The sequence below is a fragment of the Camarhynchus parvulus genome, chromosome 3 (genome assembly GCF_901933205.1).
Source record: "Camarhynchus parvulus chromosome 3, STF_HiC, whole genome shotgun sequence".
Taxonomy (NCBI): domain Eukaryota; kingdom Metazoa; phylum Chordata; class Aves; order Passeriformes; family Thraupidae; genus Camarhynchus; species Camarhynchus parvulus.
Window position 1 is genome coordinate 104,639,531 of NC_044573.1, and position 24,140 is coordinate 104,663,670.

A 24,140-nucleotide genomic window follows, 5' to 3' on the forward strand; every position below is an offset into this window, starting at 1 on the left:
ACCAAAATATCCAGTACTCAGAATCATCAAGGTTGGAAGAGAACTTCAAGATCATATAATCCAACCATCAACCCAGAACTAGCTAAATCACCCCAAAACTCTATCTCAAAATGCCATATCTAGATGTCTCAAATGTTTTCACTTCAAGGGATGCTGATTCCACCATATCTGGGTACAGCTTATTTCAATGGCTAAGCACTCTTGGAGTGAAAAAAAATTATAATATCTAACCTGAACCTCCACTGGTACAACTTGAGGCCCTTGCCTCTTGTTCTTTCACTTGAGATATGGCGGAAGAGACTACACCTCATACAACCTCACTGCAACCTCCTTTCAGGTAATTCCAGGGAGAAATGAGGTTTCCCCCTTGCTCCCTCTCTCTCCTAAACAGACGTCAACCTTTATTTCAAGTTGCCAGATAAACCAATTTCCACATTTTCTTTGAATTGAATCTCTGTAAATTTGAGTCTCGTTTTCATAGTTCCACACAGGTCATTGTAAAATGTCTTCTTTTTCTCTGAGAAAGAAAAAGATCCTTAAGCATTTTCTTCCTTTGGCAATCACCTTCTAAATGCTTTACTAATTACTTCCAGTAGCAATGATACTGTACAGTGCTACTGAACCCAGGGAATAGAGGCCTTATATGATGTATAGCATTAATCACCTCTGAAGAGAAATAAGTAAATTATTTGTCCAGTGTGACCCTTTAGGGAAATGGAAATTGCTTCTCTGTGTAACATCACTTTGGGCCTGCAAAGCTGTCTAAAGTATTTCAATCAAAATACATGTGCTTGTCAATACTTGGCAGGAAGATCTCAAAAAACACATAACGTATTATAGGCATAGTTTAGGGGGTCATTAACGCTTTTGTTGAGAGTTTGAATCAATCAATAAAGACACTGTAATACAGGAGCATATCTCCTGTCTTTCTGGCAAAACATTAATAAGAATATTTTACAAACAATGATCTTTAGAGATTCTTCTGAGTTTATTGTAGTGTGAGCCAAGCAAGGAATGGTGTTCTGTCTACATTTTATAAGAAGTAGATAAGGCAGATAACAATTGTATGATCTTGCAGAGCCTTAACTAAAAATTGATGTGAAGCTTCAGTTCTATTATGGGATGTACAGCAGGACTATTGAACAAGAAAGGAAATATTTGGCACTTCTTGTGTTAAGCGATGAAGCAAGTGTTTTTAGAGAGAAGGAAAACTGAAATGTCTCATTCTAGGATACAGAAAGCTGCAGCTACTCTGAATGAAAAGTGGTTTGAATAAATAAGAAGGCAATACAGGGAGTAACACTGTGTCTGAAAACACCCTCCTCATATAATTTTTTCTGCTCTTTATGGCTGTCTTCACATGTCAACCATGAACTGGTAAGGTTTGATTTGTATGTAGGAGAAGTTACTACTACATTAATAAAAATTAAAAGGCAATAGAATGAGAAAGAGGTGCCCCTTGAAAGGGAGTAAAACTTTTTGTCCTGTTTATGTCAGTTACTGACTGAAGGAAAACAAGAACTTGAATTTTGCCTTTCTCTACTCCTTGGTAAATACTAACGATGCAATAGGGATTGAATTCATTTAGCTAAGTACTTATCTCTGAGTGTGGGCAGAAGCAGATGTGTACAGAAGAGTTAAAAGCTAAGAAAGTCTACATGAGTACTTCTGTGGAGTATACTCCTATAAACACAACAGGTTGTGGCTCTCAACTTGAAAGATTTTATTTTTATTTTTTCAGATTAAGTTTTATTTGAGAACATAAAAAGTATCATGAACTGAAGCAGAGATTTCTCATCCAGGACTAGATAGGGTACAGACATCAGAAAGCAAATAAGACAGGTTTTTCCTGGAGAATCAGGCAAGTCTAATTTTAGACATGACAAAACAAGTGAGCGCAAGGAATAGTGTGGAGTAGTGGAAGCTGAAGAGGGTCACACTGAGATTACAGGGTTAGTTAGATTCATTTCATGCATATCTTCATAGTATGACTGTTCAATTTTTATATGACATTTTTTAAGCTTCTGTAAGTATTCCAGAAGTATCTGAGGAGGCAGCTGAAAGATGAAGAGATGTGTCTAAGATTTAGCAGAAGTAAAAGAGGTGATAATGGGAAGAAATTGCATATAGAAAATAAGAGTCTATATTTGTGTGAATGCTCTTTTGTTTTTCTTTGTGACCTTCTAGCCATCAAAAGATATTCAGATGATGACTAATCTGTGTAATCTATGTGGAGGCACAGTTTAGACTTTCTCTTTTGCTGGATATGTAAATACAGCTTTGTAGAATAACTCCAGGGCAACAGTTAGTAACCATTCAAGCCCTACTGTAGCTCCTGGATGAGGCATGGGCGGGTTTTTTGTATTGTGTGAGGGTAGGTCCTCAAACTGTTGACCAGAACTCAAATCTCATCTCCAAAAAGAAGATTCTTAATATAGGAAATAAGCCAATTCTGTTTTGGGGGGTTAACCTTGACTCAGGTCCAAATGTTTGCTTAGACAATAAATCCCTTCAGCAGCAGGGTAAGGACAGAAAATAGGATGAGCATGCTCAAGGGTTGAGATAAAGGCAGGGAGTTGCTTACCAGTTGTTGTCATTGCCTGAAAAAATTTCAGACGGTGAAAAATACAGACACTGAGACACCTTTCTTCCCCCCTTTTCCGAGTTTTACTTTACTCCTTCACTCCAGGTTCGTCTGCCCACCCCCAGAGAGAGAAGGGAGCTTGAGGGGCAGTTTGTAGTCAGTACACAATAGTTGCTCTCTCACTTCTTGACCAGATATAAGTCCTTGCAATTTATATCCAATACAATTCCCCCAGCTTCCCCTTTCCATCTTAGACATTTTATGACTACTGGCCAAGGTTGAGTAGATGAACTTTTACCCTATATTTTAACCTCTGAGAGAAGTGCTCTCAAGATCAGAAGCCAAGTTCAAAACTACCCTGATTGAGGAGGGCCTGTAATCCAAAAGTCACTTAGTTGGCTGGTTAGTCTGATTAAAAGAGGTTTTCTGTTCTGTTAGGCACAGGAATTACTAGAAGGCTTAGCACTGTCAATCAGAGGCACACACTGTGCATCCCTGGACAAGGCATATTCTTATGATGCTCAGGCCTCTGTTTCTAAATGTTTTCTGTTGTATGGTTACAGGCCTGGGACAGTCACCCCTCAAGATGACCTTAAAAATCATGAGGGCCAGGGCACTCCTGAAGGCAGAAAAAGATGAAGTCATATAAATATGACTTAGCAACCTCTGAAAACATAAATGTATTGTCAACACTGCTACCATACTACATCCAAAACTGAACTTCATATCAGTTTATTCCAGCTTCTAGGAAGAAAATTTACTCTATCTCAGCAAAAAAGAATTAACAGATTGCTTGAAATTTAAGTATTTCTAAAAAAAGGGACGAGGATTTTCCAAAGTAGTCAATATTTTATTTCTTCCTTTTGTTTTTTTCAATATACTTAGGGAGGACATATATGGATAAACAATAATAATGTTTTCTGGTAAAGATGTAAGAATGTTATATGAAACAGCTAAATGTAGGTTATTTGGAAGGAAAATGCAAATTAAAAATGTTAGAATTATTGTGAATAACCTGTTTTTTAAAATAACACACAATTATCACTATCGAGTCAGAGGAATGAAGGAATACAAATGAAGGCTCAAAGATTCTCAGGTATGCTAAGAGCCTAAAGAGCAAAGCATACAAAGGGGGAAAATCATGTTGGAGACATCATTTTACATATATTGCCAAAAAGGGGGCAAAATGTTTTCTAACGCAAAAAAATACCCTCATTTTCTGAATTGTCATTGTCACTCAGAACTCAGGAAAGGTTGTGAATCTTGTGAAAACTAAAATGGGAGCAAATCTTTTAGCAACTCTCCTACCATAACATAGAAGTTCACATGCATTAAAAGATAGTAATTTTAAATAAGTTTTCTTCAGATTCTTGACTGTCATTTAATATATAACTCAATCGACATTTCTTCTGTTCAAGAAATGGATGGACTAATATTCTGGAAACTGAACAGTTATGTAAGAACTGAAACCAGTGTGTATAATAAATTAAGCAATAATAGCTTGACTAGTGCTTCAAAAATTAGATTGTATGTACATCTTTTATACTTGTTGCCATCATACATTAATCTTTAATTATGATAGCAATCTACTATGTCTTTAATCCAGAATAGTAATGAATTTTACTAAACTCCTAATTCACATCTGTAAAAACAAATGTTTCAGTTACCGTAGCATTATTATAATTATCACATAATAGTTAAGAATTTTTATATAATTTATTTAGTTTTATTTAAATTTATTTATTTAATTAATTTTCATCAAACAAAACAGCCTTTATAGTTTTGGTTCTGATTTGACCTATGACTTATCTACGTATTTCTGTAGCCCACTAGCCTATATTTCTTTGGATTTAGAGCAGCACTAGTAGCTAATACAGCAGTACAAACTGACAAGTTCTAAAAAACACTAAGTATTCCCTGTTGCTGGGTTATATTACTCCTGTATGGTTCATGTTGCTTATAGTAGAAATTTATGAAACAATTTTTATATTATTTGCTAATAAGCTAATATTGTGTTTGGTCTTTTTTGTCTTTTTTTTTTATTTAGCTAGGAAGCTTAAATTGTCTAAAAATGGGACACGATATATTCATTCGCATAATGAAGATTTTGGTTCTGATCCTGCAGTAGCTTGTGTATTGGTATTTATCTCTGACTCAATGGGATTTATCAAGATCCTGTTGATGTTTAAAATTAATAATGCTTATAAGCAATTTAAAGGTATACAGGGTAAACATATAAAGCAAAATTCTGTAAAGTGTGTATAGAACTTCCACGTGAATCGTGTGCCTTTGTAGACTTTAGATTGAATTATATCACCCAAACTAACATTTATAGATTTTTTTTTAGTGATGTAAAAAGTCCTTTAGGTTGAACTTCTAGTCAATGGAGAGGTGATGATTCAATGCAACTGCTTTAGATGGGGATTTTTTAAATATATAAAATAAGTGTTAGATGATTAGTTCTTTTCAGGAAGCAGCAAAAGCATGGCAGTTATATGAGGGAAGATGATGTGGAAGATGACCACAGTGCAAGCAAGGCAATTACTGTACTGAGAAAGGTATCTGAGCAGGGCAGGGGTCTTGGTAATTACGATCTCTGTTTACAGCCCAAAAGTCATCAGGTATGACAATGTATGCCACATGGTGAGACAATGAAGGATCCAAACCAAAAATCTCAGTTTTTCTAAAAGCCATAATTTAGGAAAAAAGAAATGAGGCTTTAATAAAGAGAAGCAGTAACCTGTTCTATTCTTAAATAGTGTAGTATGTTATGATAAAGCATCCTGGATATTCTTGAAAAAGTTTTGAAATATTGTAATTTGTCAGTTCTTATGCAGTAAGATATGGATTAAGGATGTAGTCCTGCACAGAAACCCTGTAAAACAATGACTAGAAAAATCATTCTACACTCTGCTCTAATGAATGGGAGAATGTGTAATTTGCTAGAGCTGAGATTAGAGCTGATAGTTTGCTGTGTTCAGTGATACCCAGCATTGGATAAGTGTGCTCAGAGCTCATGAAGAAAATGGGGTAAGATTCTTTTGATTTATCAATTTCTGGTCATTAGATGTACAGCTTGTGAAATCTTTGTGCTAATGACTTTGCAGTAAAACCTCTTGTCTGCTCACTTCTTGGTCTGACTGCAAAAGAGATGTCTGTGTGCATGTAAGTGGGTAATCATATTTTCTTTACTTTTCTTCATAGGCCTGATGCAGAGAAAAGTGAGGAAATTTGACAGGTTTGAAATAATGCTGGAATAGTATGCAGAGTGTAATTTTGTGCTGTCTGTGGCATATATCACCGGCTATGAGGAATGTATTGGTCACATCATGCTTTAGATAATATTTTTGTTCATTTAAAAAACCACAATAGTTACATGGTGTTTAAAATATCATGGAAAAGAATGTAATTTAAATAAACTAAGCATAACTACCAGTAAATAATCTCATTAGTCCTTTAAATTGTACTTGCATCATACTTCTTTGCAATTGTGTTTTCTTTATTTTCTTTGCCTATATTCATAATTCCATGAGTATAGGGAAGTATTCTATCTGACTGCATCAGACCATTCATTAAGTTTATTGTGTTTGATTGTTGTCTTGTAATTTTAAAAGATCTTGTAGAACACAGATTTTTCTTAGCCTTTCCATAATTGTTGTGTAGCTCCTATTTGGGTCAGAAAAGAAAGCAGTATCATGTCAGAGATAAGGATGAAAAATTTTGTCAGTATGCACTTTTAAGTAAGAATTGAAGTCTAGGTGCTATAATGGAAGCTGATAACTCTCATGGATTTTTAGCTAAATATTCAGTATCAACCTGTGTTTTAAAAATCTCTTGTGTTTTGTTTCTTTGATCCTGAAGGAAAAAGGTAAAATAATAAATAACAGTAAAATAATTTTGAAAAAGAAAAGAAAAATTTAAAAAATGGTTTAGACCATCTGGAAAAGTTATTTATAAGAATTTAACAGGTCATATGCTGAATATGATTGAAGGAGAGTGCCTGGTACCTGTTTAGCAAATATCTGAAAACAACACATAAAACTCGAATGGCCTGTATGTATTACTAATGGGTCCAAGCCACCTTTTTTCCCCACAAGGAGTATCCCTACTGGTTTAAATTCAGTTCTGTGTAATATTCCTAGGCAGCTGTGTTTTGGTATAATGAAAATTCAATTACAAGTATTACTCCACTAGTCCATTTTCTATTCTCTCTAAATTGCAGTTTGGGGTTTTCTGCTCTTTTTAACAAGTTTCATTTCTCTCCAGAAGATACAGCTTTAAAATGTCTTTATCTCTGATGATAGCATGAAGATAGTATTATGTTTTGAAAGCAAAGTAATAGATATGCTTAATACAGACTGTAATATCTGGAGATAAACTGACAGGTTTTGATTTGAGAACTATTGAAATTGGTGGAGGGTACCCTTTACACATTCTCAGCAGCTTTGAATTGAGTTGATTTGTATGAACAGGCTAGACCACACACCTTTTATGAGAGCAACTGAAAGCAGCAGCCAGTGTGTGACAGGATGTGCTGCTCTGAGTGTAGTGGGTATACAAATACCCTGTATCTACAATCACATCTAAGCTCATCTAGACTGAGTCCCATGACTCTCTAGGAGGCTGTGTTTTTTATTTACAGACCAAAACTGCAGAAGCTGTTCTAGTATATCCTGACTAAGTCATGTCTCTTCCTGAGTTTGTCTCAAACTGGACACTGGAAGGGAGGAGTGGGTGCCTGTAGGTCAAGAATTAACAGAATCTTATATCATCAAACTTCTAAATAAAAAGAGAAGCAGAAATGATAGCAGTAGATCACAGTTAATATTATGACAGGTTCTGAAGTCAAACAGGCTCAAGGAGCCTAAAAAGATCACCAGTCCTGACTCCAGCACTGATCCAGCTGTTAGGGTGTCCAGGGTCCTGTGGGCGCCATCTGGGCTTTATGGACATACCTTTTTATAGCTATGTTTCCCCACCCTGGAGATGAGTTTCTTGCTTTCTATACAAATTAATTATCATGTGCAGATAGTTCTTCCAGACCTTTCTGAAAATAGTTTTGAGGGCTTTGGTGGTCTTGATCCACCGGTACTGGGTCAGCCTTTGATCAATAGTCCATGCCTACTTTTTGACCTCTGTCCTGTGCTTGAACTGTACTGTGTTGTGTTTATTTCAGGAGCCAGAACAAGGACATATCTCCAAAAAAATGCTGCCATATCTCCAATGTACTCCTCCAGTCACATCACATTCTTTACCACAACATGTTCTTACCAACAACCCTTGGTTGGCTCCATGGCTATTCAACCATGGGTTTGTGAGACACACACATAAGATATCTTGTCTTCTGGGCTTCTACACTATTATTTCAAATACTGTGTGAATATAGAATATAATAAATTATAGTAGTCTCAAATAATTTGCAGTTCTGAAGTAGGTCTGTCTGATCATTGGGCACACTAATTTCAATTTCTAATGTCATAGCATATTCCTAAAATGGAATTAAATTTAACACAAATCTTTCCTCCCTGTGGATTGCTGAGATAGCTGACTTTTAAACATTACTTGCACTAGCCAATAATTTCTGGAGAGTACTTGTACCTTTTCAGTCAGTAGCAGCAATTAGGAAAACTGAAACTCGGGTCTTGTGCAGTTAATTTATAATCTATTTTTTTAAGCATTTCAGATAGCTGAAGGTGTTAGAGGTTAAGAGATTATATCTGAAATGTTAGAATAAACACTAATAGAAATGGGTAAATTGGAAGACTACCTGTTATCAGTGGTCAGAAAAATCAATCTTCAAAATTGCATCAGTTCATTGAAGTTCTCTTTTTGCTTTATGCTTGTTCTTGATTGAGCAAGTGTTCTGCATTTGAATTAGTAGGAAGGTAGTCCATTAATCAAGGAAAGTGATTATTCTCATAATGTCATTTATTATACCACATTTAAATAGTGTGAGCAGTTCTGGGATCAGGCAGATGGAATTTTCCTAACAGTCACTTTCTAATAAGAGCAGCTGATAAAAAAAAGATGGTATTCTTGATGCTTGGAAACGAGGGAGGTTCTAGCCTGACTTAAAGAAAAAGTTGTCATGATAACTAAACATGGGAATGATTTTCCCAAGAAGTTGTGGAATCCTTGTCTTTGTGTGTTTTTGAGACATGATTGAACAGTCCCTTGTTTTGAAATAATGGACACTGCCCTGAGCATGATCCTGGCTTATAAAACCTGCTAGGTGAACCTGTAACTCTGTGATTTATGAATATTTATTGCAATAGGCTAAAGCGCATGAAACTTACACACACATGTAGTACATTAAAAAAATTGATTAAGGATCCATACCTTAAGATTTTTACACTAGACAATCTAATATCATAGAACATCCTTAAAATAAGGAGGAACAATATTTATCCATAACAAACCACTATTAATTTTCCTTACCTTATAAGTAGAGAATTCTAAAACTATAGGACTTAGACTGCATTGTTTCTTTCTCCTAAAGCCATCTTGTATGTCTTATAGGTGGTTTCCTCCTTTTTTTACAATTATGGACAATTTTTCTGTGCTTCAAAGTAAAATAAAAATTATTAAATAAGATAAGCCATCAGAACAAAAAGGTAATACTGCCAAGTTTTGTTTTAAATTGTTCAGTAATGTCACAATCACTGTAAATAACACTTGAAAATGTATATTTAGATAGAAAAAATATATTTGTTTTGTCTAGCAAACGTCCTCACAAGAAAAAGGTGTTTTCCAATTTAATCTTCAAATATCTCTCAGCAAAATAGTATAAAAACCTGCTTCAGTTTCACTGAGTGCTTGGTTTCCAGGTTTTGTTGGATTGACAAAAACATGACATGAAAGATATTTAGATTTTTAATGAGACAGTAAACTTCTGATGTAGTTTTACTATAAAGTAATAGAAGAATTCAGGTCACAATGTTTAATTAGAGCCCAATGCACATTTTTGCACAGCATATCAGTATTACTTTGGAGATCCAAATGAAACAGTTCTTTGTCAAGTAGACACTTTTAAGACGAGAGGTGCTTTAACATTACATTAAGAGCTTCAAAGTGGAACATTTGATTTTCTGTATTATAATGTGTTTGAAATATTATTGTGAAGAAAATTCTATTTTTCAAAGTGGCAGATGAATTATGCAGATAGCTTTGATTATAAAATACACCAAAAAAGTTCTTTCATAAAGGCTGCCTATCCAAGGGTTTTTAACAGAGTGGCTTTAATGATTTGAGAAATTGTGAAAATACATTAATATTGATTTAATAATTAAAATCTGTAATTTTTAAAATTATTGTGCTGGTGTCTTGTGCTAGTTCCAGTCTACTGTTGTTGTGATTTTCATTTTTTTCACTCAAATATATTATGCACATGCAACTATTACTCGTGTATTCATTATCAAAGATTTGAAGACATGTTTTAAGCATAAAATAAAAGTCCCTCTCAACATTGTGCCTCCAAGACCAGGCATGGTGATTAAAATTCTAAAATGATTAGAATAATCCTGCGCATTGTAATTAAAATTTACTTCTCCAAAAGTACCATGAGGAAGAGAGAACTTAAAATCTTTATTTTACAAAAGAAATTGTAACAAAGAATAATTTATCTAGACATGTTTGCTTGTTTAGCTACAATTGATAAAATAGCATTTAGATATGAACTCATCATGATGCACAGCAATTGCAAAGCCATGAATTAGACTGATTGTATATAATCTGCTTGTAATCTATTGCCAGACTCAGGCATCTTTCTACTATCTCTGTTCTATTTTTGAGATAATTAATTAAATTGTCTTTATGTTTATCTTTTTCTTTTTTTTTTTCCCTTTTCTCAGAGCCTGACCCTGCAAGGTGCTTGTGAGTGTCCCCAGCTTCTTTTGGAAAGCCTTTCCAGGGATGCTACTGTGCACCTCACAGGACAGGATTCAATTCCTTTAATTTGCTATAGTATTTTTTTCTGTGAATTGTAGTGTTTGATGATTAACAATGCCACTTTTACTGCTAACTATTTATTTTCTGTTATATTAATTATTTGTAATTTTAATGAGAAAAAAAGCATTTTGCCTGATGTATTTTTTTCTAGTGAAGTTCTGTGATTTAACAGATTTAGTTTTCTTTTAAGATGCAAAATACTGACACAGTGGTTATAAGAGCCTAATCCTAAATAGGACCAATTGTCTGGAATTCTATTGGAGTCAATAAAAGAATAAGTGCTTTGATGTTTGCAGGTGGCACTTGGAAACTTTCAGAGCCAATCTGTATGCAACTTTATCAGTATCAGCAGCAGTTAAGAATGTTAATCTTCAATATTGTTTTTTCTTAATATTGCTGTTAACTGTAATGCAATCACACTGTAAAAACTTTCAATCACTATTTTCTTTATAACCTCTCTTGTTTTTCTTTTTCTTTTGCAGCAGTTTTGCTGGATAGACTTTGTGATGGCTGCATTTTAAATCTGTTCTTTTTCTTCTGTCAATTACCACAGGTTTAGTCCTTATGAGTGGTATAATCCACATCCTTGCAACCCTGATTCAGACGTGGTGGAAAACAATTTTACCTTGCTAAATAGTTTCTGGTTTGGAGTTGGAGCTCTCATGCAGCAAGGTATACGACTCAGTCTGCTCTTTCTCTTGGGCACCATGTCCCACTTTTTGCTGGGGGTCACAGTTCTCTGGTGCAAGTCACTTGCATGGGTGCCTCTGTGCATGTAGCCATAAACCAGCTTTTTTTATGATTATCCAGGCATTCCCAACACCTTACAAATTAGCCTGAAGACAGATAAAAATTTAAGATTTAAAAAAGTACGGCATAGCCATACAGTTTATCTCCTAAACAGGAAGCCCTTACTGCATAATTAAATGAGCTAATCTGTCTATTACTTAAAAAACCTCCATTTAAACAACTTAAGAATGAGTATACCTTTGTCAGGTAAGACTATAATGTAAAAATCTATAATTTGGTTAATTTTGGTCTAGAAGCCTTTCAACTACAGAAAGATTTTTATCTAGTAGCTAGAACCTATAAAATAAAATAATATAGGAGATTTAATCCTGTCAAGTCATAATTTATATTTTAAAATCAGAATGACCATTCAACAATGTCTATATTCAACAATCCATGCACTGAGAAACTGATGCTGTTGCTGACAATAAAATCGGCAGCTGTGTAGTCATATTTCTCAGAGTAAAACCAACATGCAGTTTTAACTATAACTGTCTAAGTAAAATGCTTAAGCACATTCTTAAAAATCTGTAATTTCATTGTCATATTCCTCTTATTTTGAAAGCATACCAAATATATAGATCCATAAAAATATATCACCTTTTTATTGCCCTTTTCCATAAGGATTTGAACACAGTCATATAATATCAGACACATTTGAATAGCACAGTTTCATTTTTTGCACTGACATTTCACTGGGTAGTATAGCATAATACAAAAGATTGTTAGTCTTGTTAAAGAGCCATTAAAAGGAATGGCTTTTCTTTCTGGAAAAATAACCATTGCATATCCCTCCAAAAATATTGGCAGGAACAAGTGCATATTGATAGAGTTGTTTTAATGAATATACCTGAGCAATCATTTTTAAAACTTACCATTAAAAGTACACCAGCTGTAAATAAATCCTGGTTTTAACTCATCAAATGATTTAATGAAGCTTTCCTGTAACTGCAGTAAATATTCTGTCATATATCAGTTTTGTAGGCTTAAAAATTCTCTTAATGCCTCAGCAAGAAGAGTACTGTGCTCAGAAAAACATGAATTAATGGGTAAAAAGAAATCAGGATTTCAAATCAGAAATAAAAATATGTCTTTCGTTGGCTAAGTGTTTACTATCAACTAGGTTGTCAATATACGTGTCAAGAAATTATATAGTTGAAACACAATTGCCAAATACATGTTTGTAAGATAATGATTGCTTTTAAGGAAGCTATCAAAAAAAGGGACGCTGAATGAAAGAAAGTATTTCAAATTCCATTCACAGTTCTCAGGATTGTCAGAATTTCATTCAGTGCTGAGTTTTATTTCTTATGTGGCTTTATGCTTCTATGATGGAAAAAGCAATTTAGATTTTTGTATCATCTTTTTGCAAGAGGAAGGTTTTTTAGTCTGTAACATCTAAACATTGTTTTTGAGAATCAAAATAAGAAGAAAACCCCAACCTTCATTTTAAAAGATATCTTTGGAGGATAATAGTTTTCCTTGAAGGAAAACTAGTTTTTCATAATTAAGGCTGACCTTCTGTCCTTGCCTTATATTGTTTTACCTTTACTCAGTTCAGCCTTTAATAAACCTTAAAGGCACAGTTTTAAGGATGCAGCATCCGTCTTGATTTTGTTGATTGCTTTAAAAAGAAATCTCAAAAACTTAAAGTCATCTAAAATAGGCTTTCAGACAAGTATGGAAGTTCTCATCTAATAGCAGTAACTTTCCATTAGAAACAATATAGAAATACTCGGGCCATAGTCATATCAACGTATGAAGTGCTGGTTCTTTACAGAAGGTTTGCTTAGTGCTGGAGGATACATGATAGAGGAAACTCATGCATGTCTTGCTGGCACCTCTCGCTCCCAGGAAACTGTGGGATATAGTGCTGGACATGACGTTACCTTGGGTACATGACAGTCAGCCCCTGACCAGGCTCTGTTTATGGGCCCAGGTGGCACTTGGTTTCAGTCCCTGGTAAGGCACGAGCTCGTGGGAACTGGGGGAGCTGCGGCCAATGTCTCCACTCTTCTCTTCTTTCCAGTCCTGTCTGACTTTACTGGTGTTGGTTTTTAAAATGAAATGAGTGCAATTAAAAAGAGTTAATGATAGTGGGCTTGTTGGGAAATCTCTTAGTGTTATGGTGTCTAAGTGTCTGACTAACAGGGCCTAGGAGCAACTCCATCAGACAGGTACTTTTCTACTTTTTCCCTTGCAGAATTCTAGGCAGAGTCTGGCGCTGGAGTTGGCTGTCATGTCCAAGTGTGTCAGCCTTTTTTGTTTGAAACAGCAAGGGTAAGATGAACTGCAGGGTAAGATGGGCTGTTTTTGAATACAGTAGTCCAGTTATGATACCACTTCTTTTTTCCCTTTCTTTTGTTTTCTTCCTCCCTCCCTCCCCAGCCCTTCTGTTCTTTTTTTCACATTGAGTTTGGAAGTTTGACATAATCTTTCACCTATATGAAGATGTGTCACCTTGCTGGACAAGTTCCTTAACTAATTCAATATAAGCACTAAAATTTAACAGGAATAAAATAGTCCATCTTGCCTTCATTCCATTTTACCCAGGAGATATAAGAGCAAACATAGTAACCAATTAACAAAAAGGGGTTGTTTCGGTACAATGGTATAGTAGATATGATGAAACTGTTTCCTTGAAAACAAGTTTCCAGATACTTCTAAAAGATCTTACATAAAGTTCTTAAAATGAAGCTTGAAATTGTTTATTTGACATCATTAGAAATTTCATTTCATTCAATTATAACATTATGGAAAAAATCCATACATGCTCATTTATGATGAATATTTGTAATTGTATATTACAGTGAATTTAATTTATTCCTATTTTTTGTAATTAGACACAAGAGGAGTTTATGTGCTTCAATTTGTCTCATTAGACTCTAAATTTGCATTAAAAATTATGCAAATTACTATACAGTGTCTGTCTCCCCCTCCATTCTTTAGTGCCATGAGCAGGCAACTCCAGCAATGCATTATAATCTATCTTTATCAAGTTTATGTATAGAAGTCTAATATTTTTATTGCTATTCTATTAAATTGAAGTTTTTAGCATAGCCACCCATATTTATATGAAATTGTGGGGCTAAACATAGAGATGGGAGATATTAATTTATTTTATCTCAACATTTAATTAACTGTCCTTTACAGCAATGCAAATGAAAAAGACTCAAAAGCATATTTATAATAGATTTAAGGTTTTATTTTTCAGATATGAAATCCTTTATTTCATATCTGGTACCTTCATCACTTGCTTATTTTTTATGGAAAGCAAGTTGCAGTAACTGCTTTTTTACTCTTGGTATTTATATGTATATATGTTTGGAAATTCTAAAATAGCACTGATCAGCGAATCTCCCATTACTATATTTTGATTCCCACAGCTCCAAAAAGATATGTGTTTATAAATTTAACCAGTTATTTTGCATTTCAGTTGTGTGTGTTTGTACAAGCAGTACATCAAAACCTGTAGCTTAAAGATTTTTTTTGCACAGTGATCCCATTTCCCCACTGTGGCAAAAAGTGCTGAACACTTATTAATTGTTTTCTGTGCATCCGTTTCACCTTTCTCCCCTGGTTTTCGTTAGGTTCTGAGCTCATGCCTAAAGCCCTCTCCACCAGGATAGTGGGAGGCATTTGGTGGTTTTTCACACTTATCATCATTTCCTCGTACACTGCTAACCTAGCCGCCTTTCTGACAGTGGAACGGATGGAGTCCCCTATTGATTCTGCTGACGACTTGGCCAAGCAGACAAAGATAGAGTATGGGGCAGTTGAAGATGGAGCAACCATGACTTTTTTCAAGGTAAGTTTTATGTTCTGTTTGGGATGTTATAACATGATTTTTTGGGGGAAAGCTTTTGTATCTTGCTGAAGGGCAGATACTACGATTCCTGATGCTGTCAAAAACAAGTGGAAACCTTTTTTTTTTATTAAAAAGATAGGAAAGTAATCAAATGAAGAATCTCTCACAGTTTTTTTTGATGATTTTCTATTAATGAAATGAATTTATAGCAGTGAAGTACGTGAAGAAACCTGAGTACTTTCCTCAGATCTTCTATAGCTGCATACAAGATTACACTTTGTCCTATGAAAAGTTAGTTTTAGTTCAACAGCATTATACCTAATTGTAGTCTTTACTCAAGAAACACTAAGGGTATTAGTGGCTGTACTGAGGAAAATTTTTGGACTTCATAATTTTGAGAAACTTTTGAATGAAATTTTGGGTCCATGTGAAAAGCTGAGGTTATCCCAGTTTTTTCTGTTTCTCTTAACCTGCTACTAAGATAATTAAATTTGAAATATAGTGAAGTGAGATACTGAATTAGAGGAAAATATTTCCTGTCTAGATTCATCAGGCATTTAAGCAGACTTAAATTAATGATAAATATTTATGAAAGAAGATGGTTTGTTCTCTAATTCCTGATGCTGGATAGCACAGAGGTGTCTCAGATCTTCCAGAGAGGTATTTAACAATATTTGCTTGATCTTTGGTAATTTCTGAAGACTTTTTGGCTAATATAGCCTAGTTTTAAGAATTATTATGCTATCACCTAAAGCTCTGTGTTGGCTGTCACATTGGCATTTGTAATCAGCAAATTAAGTACCAAGGTAGCTTTTAAACTGGTACAGAAATTGAAGACTGTGTGCTCAGTTTCTCTCATGACATTTAGAGAGCACAAGATTTGTTTACATATCAAGGCTAAATAATCTCTATTTAATCTTATGACCATAGACCTTGTACCCAATCAAAGTGTACAAATAGTTTTAATTTAAAAAATAAATAATTTCTAAGGCTCTCAGCTACTGCTTGGAAATAAAAATCATTCAACTCCAATGTCTCAGAATGTTTCAGGCTGCTTAACTTAAACCATGCATTGGGAATGTTCTGAGTATTCTCCTCTGAATACTCATTGGAAAAGGAGCTGATGAAATTGATAGAAATAACTAATCAATTAGAGATCTCTTTGTGTCAGGAAATATGTAGTTAAAAGTAACAACATTGAAAGGTTAAAGACTGAGTGTTTTAAAAATGTCAAAATTATTTTTGTTTTGAGACATAAAGAAATAACACAAGGTATTTATTGAACTACCAGAAAACACTCTAGGATTCAACTTAATTATAGTATGGCAGAAAATTTTGGTCCAATTCTATTTTAGATTCAAACTGTGGACATTGTGGAAATATTAGGAAGCAACTTTAAATTTTTAGTTTTCCTTCTTATCCTTAATTTTCTGATTAACTTTTTTTTTTTAATACTTCTAATGTGGGTTTTCTAAATTTCTAAGTTCAGAGAGACTATTCCTCTTTCTGTGGACTTTTTTCCCCCCCACCCATTAATATAGTACTCCCTTTTCTGCACAATTATTCCTTTCTGCTTTCTTTATTCTTCTGTTTACATTTGTCCAGATATATTTTGTGATTATCTAATGTATTGTATCCAAGAACTAAAGAGGCCTTATGTCTAATGAAATAGCATTTTCACATCCTTCATTGAAGATTTTTATCTGCAGTTTAAATACTCTAGACTTAAACACAACAGATTCAGGATGTCAGATCACATAATTTAGCATTACTTTTTTTACATTAATGAATTTTCCTCCTTCATCATGAGTGAAAAAGAGAAATCATAAGAAAACATAGAATTTATCTATTCATCTGCTAAATTTTAGGTCAAATTTAGGTTTATTCTATTGAAAACATATATTTTCTGGATTATTGTGTGAACGGATCATTATTAGCAAGTGTTTTATGACATGAAACTGAAACAATAATTAAAAACCATTCCAACTTGGAACCAACTGATTTGAAATATTTTCCTGTTGTTTTCTATCTCATCTGGTAGAAAATAATTTATATTATTTGCTACTACTATTAATATTTTTTATTATTAATGGATATTATTTGCCTAATGAAATAAACTAAAGCATTAGATGTAGCTACATCTGTTCTTGCAGATTATCAATTAGTGAAAATCATGCTCAAATAGGAAAGTAAAGGAAAAATATACAATCCCATTTGATTCATTCAGTATCTGAAGCAATCTCCAGGAGAACATTAGGGTTGTCTTGATGTAAGTGCTATTCACTAGAGCTGCCTCTGTAAAGAATGAGGTTAATTACATATGTATTCCATAAAAGATAAACCAAAACATATATGTATATATACAGTCTTTAATCGTGAACTTCCTGGTAAAATTAGGTATTTTTCGCTAATGATGTGGAGTTATCCGAAAATAAAGTACTATAATTTTGGTCAACATAGTGTATCTGCATTTGCGTGTTTTCAAAACATACTAGTCAACAAAAGCTAATTACTTAAAGAATGTAATTTCCTTACATAAAAAAAAGATAAAATTGCAAGAAAATATTTTAAAATAAAACTTTAAGTGGAATTGCATTACAAGTTTTTGCTAGAATTGAATATCTCACAGAGAATGCTAAAAAATACAAAGAGCATTTAAGCACAGGACTCTGATAAAACAGTTTTAAATGGTATGTATTATATCGTCTGATATATAGATAGCTGAATATCAATTAGGAAGTTCCATTTTGTATGGCATTAAGGAAAATACTAATGAACTTTTGTGTCCTGTTCTGGTCATCACACTTTGAAAATATGCTTAAAATTGGAAAGGGTTTATTAAAGGTGAAAGAATGACTGTAGGTCTGAAAATAAGCATTGCAGTTAGAGGCTAAAGATCTGTCTGTTTAATCTGCTGAAGAGAAGGTTAAGAGGTGGCTTGATCATGGTTTGCAAATGCCTTAATGGGAATGAGACTTTTGACAGTAGATGACTCACTAATCTAGCAGAAAAAGGCATAATGAGATCCAATGTTTCATAGCTGAAGTTAGGGAAATTCAGACTAGAAATAAGGTGCATATTTTAAGAGTGAGAGTCATTAACCGTTGGTATAACTTATCTAGGAGTGGGTTGGATCCATCCATCAAAGGCAGCCATTATAAGGAAGATAGATACAGCGTAACACAAGCATGTTGTTCTTTTGATTTAGAGGTTGATTTAGAGGTTTCTCTTACGATGAAAGAGATAGCCTTCATTATACAGGAGATCAGATTAGATTTTAGTAGCACTTTTGTACTTCAAAATCTAAGAGGGTATGAGTTCTGGGGGTAGGGGTTGCACAAAGATAATTGAGAGGATAAATTTATCATCTGTGTGTATGTTTATCCTTAGCTACTTTTGTCTTGTTTTAATGAGAGTGGATTGAGTAAAACAGTGACACTGTGTTACAACAAGATACAAGGACACCAGATGGTTTGCTAATGTTAAATGAAATTATCATATCTTGGTAAAGTTATTAGTTCCAATCATAGTGAGGCTTGGTAGCTGCCCATAAGACTGACAGTAATTTCTGCATAAATTAGCTATATAGCAGTCTATTCAATTTTTTTCTCAAAAAAAACTTTGGAGTGCGGCCAAAGCTGTGTGGTGCTAAAATAAAAGAACCTATTATGAAGTGGAACCTAAATGGGCATCAGACAAACAAGCTAACTGCTGGATTCAAACCTTCTGAAGGTAAAGTCTTGGAGAGCACGTGGGATATATGTTGAAAATGCTGTTACCCTTGTGAGTCAAATATCCTTGTGAAATAGCTTTGATGAAAAAGGAGAATGTTATCTTCAGGTTTTTACTAGGTCCTTCATCCCATGCCTCCTCATGGTCTGAGAAACATGAATTACAACTCTTTCAGAAGCCAGAAAGCAAAGGAAAATTTCAGTGCTCTCTCCTCTTAAGATCTGCTTATCTGGTCTGAACATGGAAGGGAAATTATTTTACAAGTCCATTTTGTGTCTGGTGGGTCTGCTCGGCTAATTCATTGTGAATAATAAAGAAAACCTCAGTATAGTCCAAAAATTGGAAGGAAAGATATGTGAAAGTAAGTTCTAAGCCTTATCTGCTTTTAGTGTAGGAGTGTCCATTACCAATACATACTTTGATGTTTCTCAAATTATGTATGCTTTCTTAGTTACGAAGATCTCTTCCTTTCTCTTTGCTGCTATTGTCACTATTGACCACTTTCAAATTTCAGAAACCTGTTTTTTTCCTGTTTGGAATAAAAAACATTTATTATTTTTATGAAAGGTAGTGATCTCACACTAACTGTTCTTGGATGAAAAAAACTTCAGATTTTTCATTGTCTCTAATTTCTGTAGTCTCTCACTTTGTGTTTCTCACTTGGTTTTCTTGCTGAATAACAATTTGGAAATTAAGAAGAACACTATTAATTCTACCCAGCTTCTATTTGCATCGCACTTCTCCACTCTCACACACACAAAAAACTAGTTCAATACACGTACGAAGTCTACAATGTTAAGATATTTCTTGTGTCAATTGCTTTTTTTCCTCCCATAATTTTTCATACCTGTAACTTTCAGTGTCAGAATTTCTTTCTTTCTAGGTTTTTGTACAATATCAGGTACAATGGAAATTTTCTTACTTATGGTTACTAAGCATCTGCATACCAGATAGTAAAAACCAAGGTACTTTTTCATTCTCTAATAGCAGCAAATTAGTGCCATTATTCCTTTATCACAAATAAAAGGTGTTAACTTTCTGTGAGACATGTATTTTATATTCTAGTTTTGTTGATAAGGAAAATGAGGCACTAAATGGGATTGCATCTTTTTCAAGATCACTTTGTGAAAGGTAGATAGGAAACTAATTCTGGTGAAAGGTAGACACGGGACTAATTCAGGAAAGCTGACTCACATACCTTAGAATTATCAGACTATTCTGTTTACCAATTATATTTGCATTTTATTCTTTAGGATCAGGTTTTATACTCCAGCTCTACTTTTCTACAATATATTTCATTTCTTCCTGTCCTGCTTTCTCTCTATAAAGAGCCACGTTGCTCATCTTTTTTAGTCATTTTCCTTTTCCCCCATGCCCTCACATTTTACCCTAGCCTATTTGTTGCCACCTCTGTGAGGAAATTTAGAGAAGCAACAATTAAGCATTTTTTGTCTGTCTTGCCCTTCCACATGCTCAGCCTGTTGCTATAAGAAATGGCATTAAGCTCTATATATACATTACAAAGTCTCAGAAACAGTCTTTTAAAGCTGAAGGAAGGAGTTATAGGGGAATTTTCCCACTGCTTGCAACCGGAGTACAAATGACAAATACTCTGACATAAACAGAAGAACAGCAGCAAGAATAAAGGTATTAATGTCATACATTTGTCATGTGTGAGGTTGGCATTGATGTGCACAAAGCCAGTACTTCAGTGGGATTTTCAAGTCTGGGTTTGAACCCTGTAATAAACAAATGATATTTATTTGTTTAACAAGTAAAGATGCAGTACAAACACATGGGTGTATACACACAGAGAACCTTTAGTTTAATGCTTCAAATGAAACACCATGAAGTTTGGCAGTGAGTGTTAATTATTTGGTGCAATTGTTGCAAGTCAATGATGACAGAAGTGCCACTTAAGGAGTTTCTCAAATATCCAGTGACTGACAGTGACTAATGGAAAACAATCTTTTGAGTCACAGCTTCCATGTACTAATTTTGATAATGCATAAAAAAATAATTGGTAACAGATACATATTCAGTTTGATTTTACAATATTTGACTTTATAGAAAAGTTGCCTTTTGATGTAACAAATACAGATTTGTCTTTGCATGAAAAAACATGTGGTACATTTTGCTAAAAAGGGAATTGAATATCAATACCATGTAAATATTTTTTCTTCTTTTTGATCATGCTGGTTTGTACCTAACTGCCAGAAAAATCTACAGCTGAAATTCATAATTTCCTCTTAGTCATGATTCCCTCTTTGCAAGAACACTACTTAGTTAATCATTACTTCTTTTAATGTAAAAAAAAAAAAATTAAAAAAATAGGCAGATATAGTACTAAATCTCTAAAACAAGGTCTGTGGTCACTCCATACGGTTATAAGAACTAAATCTGCAATAGCAGAGCCTGTGAGAGTGAGATATAGGCTTTGTCCAGAGATCTTAAAGCATCTCTGCCTCACTGAGTTCTACTTATTTTTGTAAAAGATCAGGGAAGTTAGGCAATGGTAGGTAGATTATATGATACATTAACAGAGACTATAACAAGAACAGCAGTTCATTTGAATTCCATAAAAAAGAAATTACAATACATTTGCTATCATTAAGTTCTATGGGGTGAACTGTCTTTCTTTTGAATTTGAAGGCAGAAAGCAGAACAAATTCACAGAAAGTGCTTCCTTCCAAGTAACAGTCTACTTATGGGGACAATGATTTTATGCTGTCTTGACCCTTAGAGTGATTATTATTCCTACAGTAAATAAGAGCAGGTGTTTGGCTTTGTGTTGCATTTCAGTGCTGTGTCATGAGACTAAAAATAGATGGAGTGCAATAGAAATTCACTATTTTTTCACTCATGTTTGTCCCCCCACCCATGACTTTTCCCTTCCCTTTCTCCTTTCCCTGCTCCTCATTTCTTCAATGAGGACTGAAAAAGATGAACATGACTAGTCAACTTTTCATTTCTACAAAGATTATTCTATATATCCAGATAGCAAGTACTCTTTATAAGCTGCTGGCTAACATTTGGTTATACTTAAAAACTATAGGATTCATATTTATCATTTGCATTTGTCTCAGGCTACACCTCTTAGAAATAGATGAAACATGTAGAAATGCCTTTTGATGTCCTCTCAAGGAAAAAAAACCCAAAACTTTCCAGTGAAAACAAGAGTAGACATTCACAAAAAAATAAAATATTGAAAATAATCATTGAGATATGGATTGGATCCCCACTAGTTTTTTTTTTAAATGAAGTCTAAGAGAGACATCAAAAATAAATGAAAAGTGGGCATTATGAAAATTCTAGTTTCTCTTTGAATCAATTAAACATTTCCATAACTCAGTATCAGTTTCTGCCTTACCAAAATTTTTCAGAAAGGAAACAGTGTTGTGCTGATCGCCCCATTGAACTCTCAGGTATGCTACCCAATGGTCACATAAATATTTTTGAGTATTACTATTATACAGAGGCAAAATAAACATACAAAAAAGAAGTTGGCATTTGCATTATTTTTCAAAATTTTATGCAACAATATGCACTAATTAGTGTGTATGCATTAATAATCCATACTGTAGGTACATGGTGGAGACGATCTGAATAAAATTGATCATTCTCAGTGTATAAGGTATGATAAAATATAGCAAGATCTAATTTCCAGTTGGATGGAAATATGGGATACAAGAAATCAGAGCCCAGACTGGGTAAAAAAATAACAACTTTACATTTCTCCTTAGAAAGTCAATTCTGAAATGCATATGTTATCCAAACCACAGTTTGAGTCTGAAATTGTGTCAAGATTATTTATCAGCAAAAGACAAGAATTTTATCAAATGAAGATGATTCAGAGGGGTGTAATAATCTAGATATTTGAAAAATCACTTTGTAATTAAGAGAAACCCACTCTGACTCTTTTTTTTAGAGAATACACAATGATGCCACAGAAGACAACAATCACAGAATCACAAACTGGGTAAGGTTAAAAGGGACCATAGTGGGTCACCTGGTCCAATCTCCCTGCCTAAAACAGGGTCATCCTAGAGCTCATTGTATGGAATTGTGTCCAAACAGTTCTTGAATATCTCCAGTGAGGGAGACTCTACAACCTCTCTGGACAGCCTGTTCCAGTGCTCACTCATTCACACAGTAAAGAAATTTTTCCTCATATTCAGATGGAACTTTCTGTACATCTGTTTCTGCTCATTGCCTCTTGTGCTGCTGCTGGGCAGCACTGAGCAAAGCCTGGCTTCACCCTCCTGACATCCCCCTTCAGATACTTATTCACATGGTTGTTGTCCCGCCTTATTCATCTCTTCACAAGGCCAAACAGGCTGAGTGAAGAGATGAAGCCTCCCTCAGCCCCTCCTCATAAGAGAGATACTCCAGGCCCTTGCTTATGTTTGTAGCCCTCTGGGTTGTTCCAGCAGCATCCTGTCTCTCTAGTACTGAGGAGCCCAGAACTGGTCACAGCACACTAGTCAGGAACACCTCCTTCAACCTGCTGGCAATGCTTTACCTAATGCATCTTAAAATACCATCTACTTTCCTTTGAAGTCAGATAGAATTTAATCACCTCTAATTGCTGTAAATTGCTTTTCTTAATAGCTTTTTATTTTGTTTTGTTTTGTTTTATTTTAAGCTAGTCCCAATCCAGGTTGTCCAACCTCTTCTACCTTCAGCCTCAAGCACTATAGGCTCTACATGCCTTAGGCCTGTGGCAAGAGTCAACCCAGCTATCTCATTCAGCTGCAAATGAACATTTTTGTTGTTGCATTTTTATTTTTGGTTGTGAAGAAAACTGCTGTAGCTGCTAGAAAGCTAGAACTGATTGGAGTGGAGCAGAGTGTCATTACATGGCAGGGCGGTCTCATATCACCCGGCTAAATGTGAAAGCCACTGGGAATCCACACCCTTTGGGAAGTGAGTTATGTCACCTAGATATTTGAAAGTGTGACAATGAGAAAAATCAACAACACTGAAATTGCTGATACTTAAAATATACATTTTCTTTATGTACTAATGTAGGTTTTGTCTTAACTGGTAACCATTTTGCTTCCTTTCCCTTACCTGATGCTCTGCACTTTCTGGCTTCTTCAGGGCCTGTAATGACACTGCTGATAGGATAAGTTGTAAGAGAATTACTGATCTCTGGGTTCTCATAATAAGTTTAGTTGCAAGGCTTTTTCCTCAGAAATGCATAACCTAATTGCTCTCTCTCCTTATCACCTTTCTCTCCTCCTGCTGGTTTCCTCAGGAGGCAGGGCGAGAACACTT

The 24,140-nt window shown here is 34.5% G+C and overlaps 1 protein-coding gene across 1 annotated transcript in view; it reads left to right on the forward strand.

Annotated features, from left to right (window-relative positions):
* Positions 1–24,140, forward strand: part of GRIK2 (glutamate ionotropic receptor kainate type subunit 2) — a 353,639-nt gene that overhangs the window by 252,078 nt on the left and 77,421 nt on the right. Inside the window, exons 13-14 of the mRNA XM_030944939.1 lie at positions 11,085–11,203; positions 14,911–15,128. Of these exons, the coding sequence (XP_030800799.1) occupies positions 11,085–11,203; positions 14,911–15,128 (337 nt within the window). The remainder of the gene's footprint in view (positions 1–11,084; positions 11,204–14,910; positions 15,129–24,140) is intronic.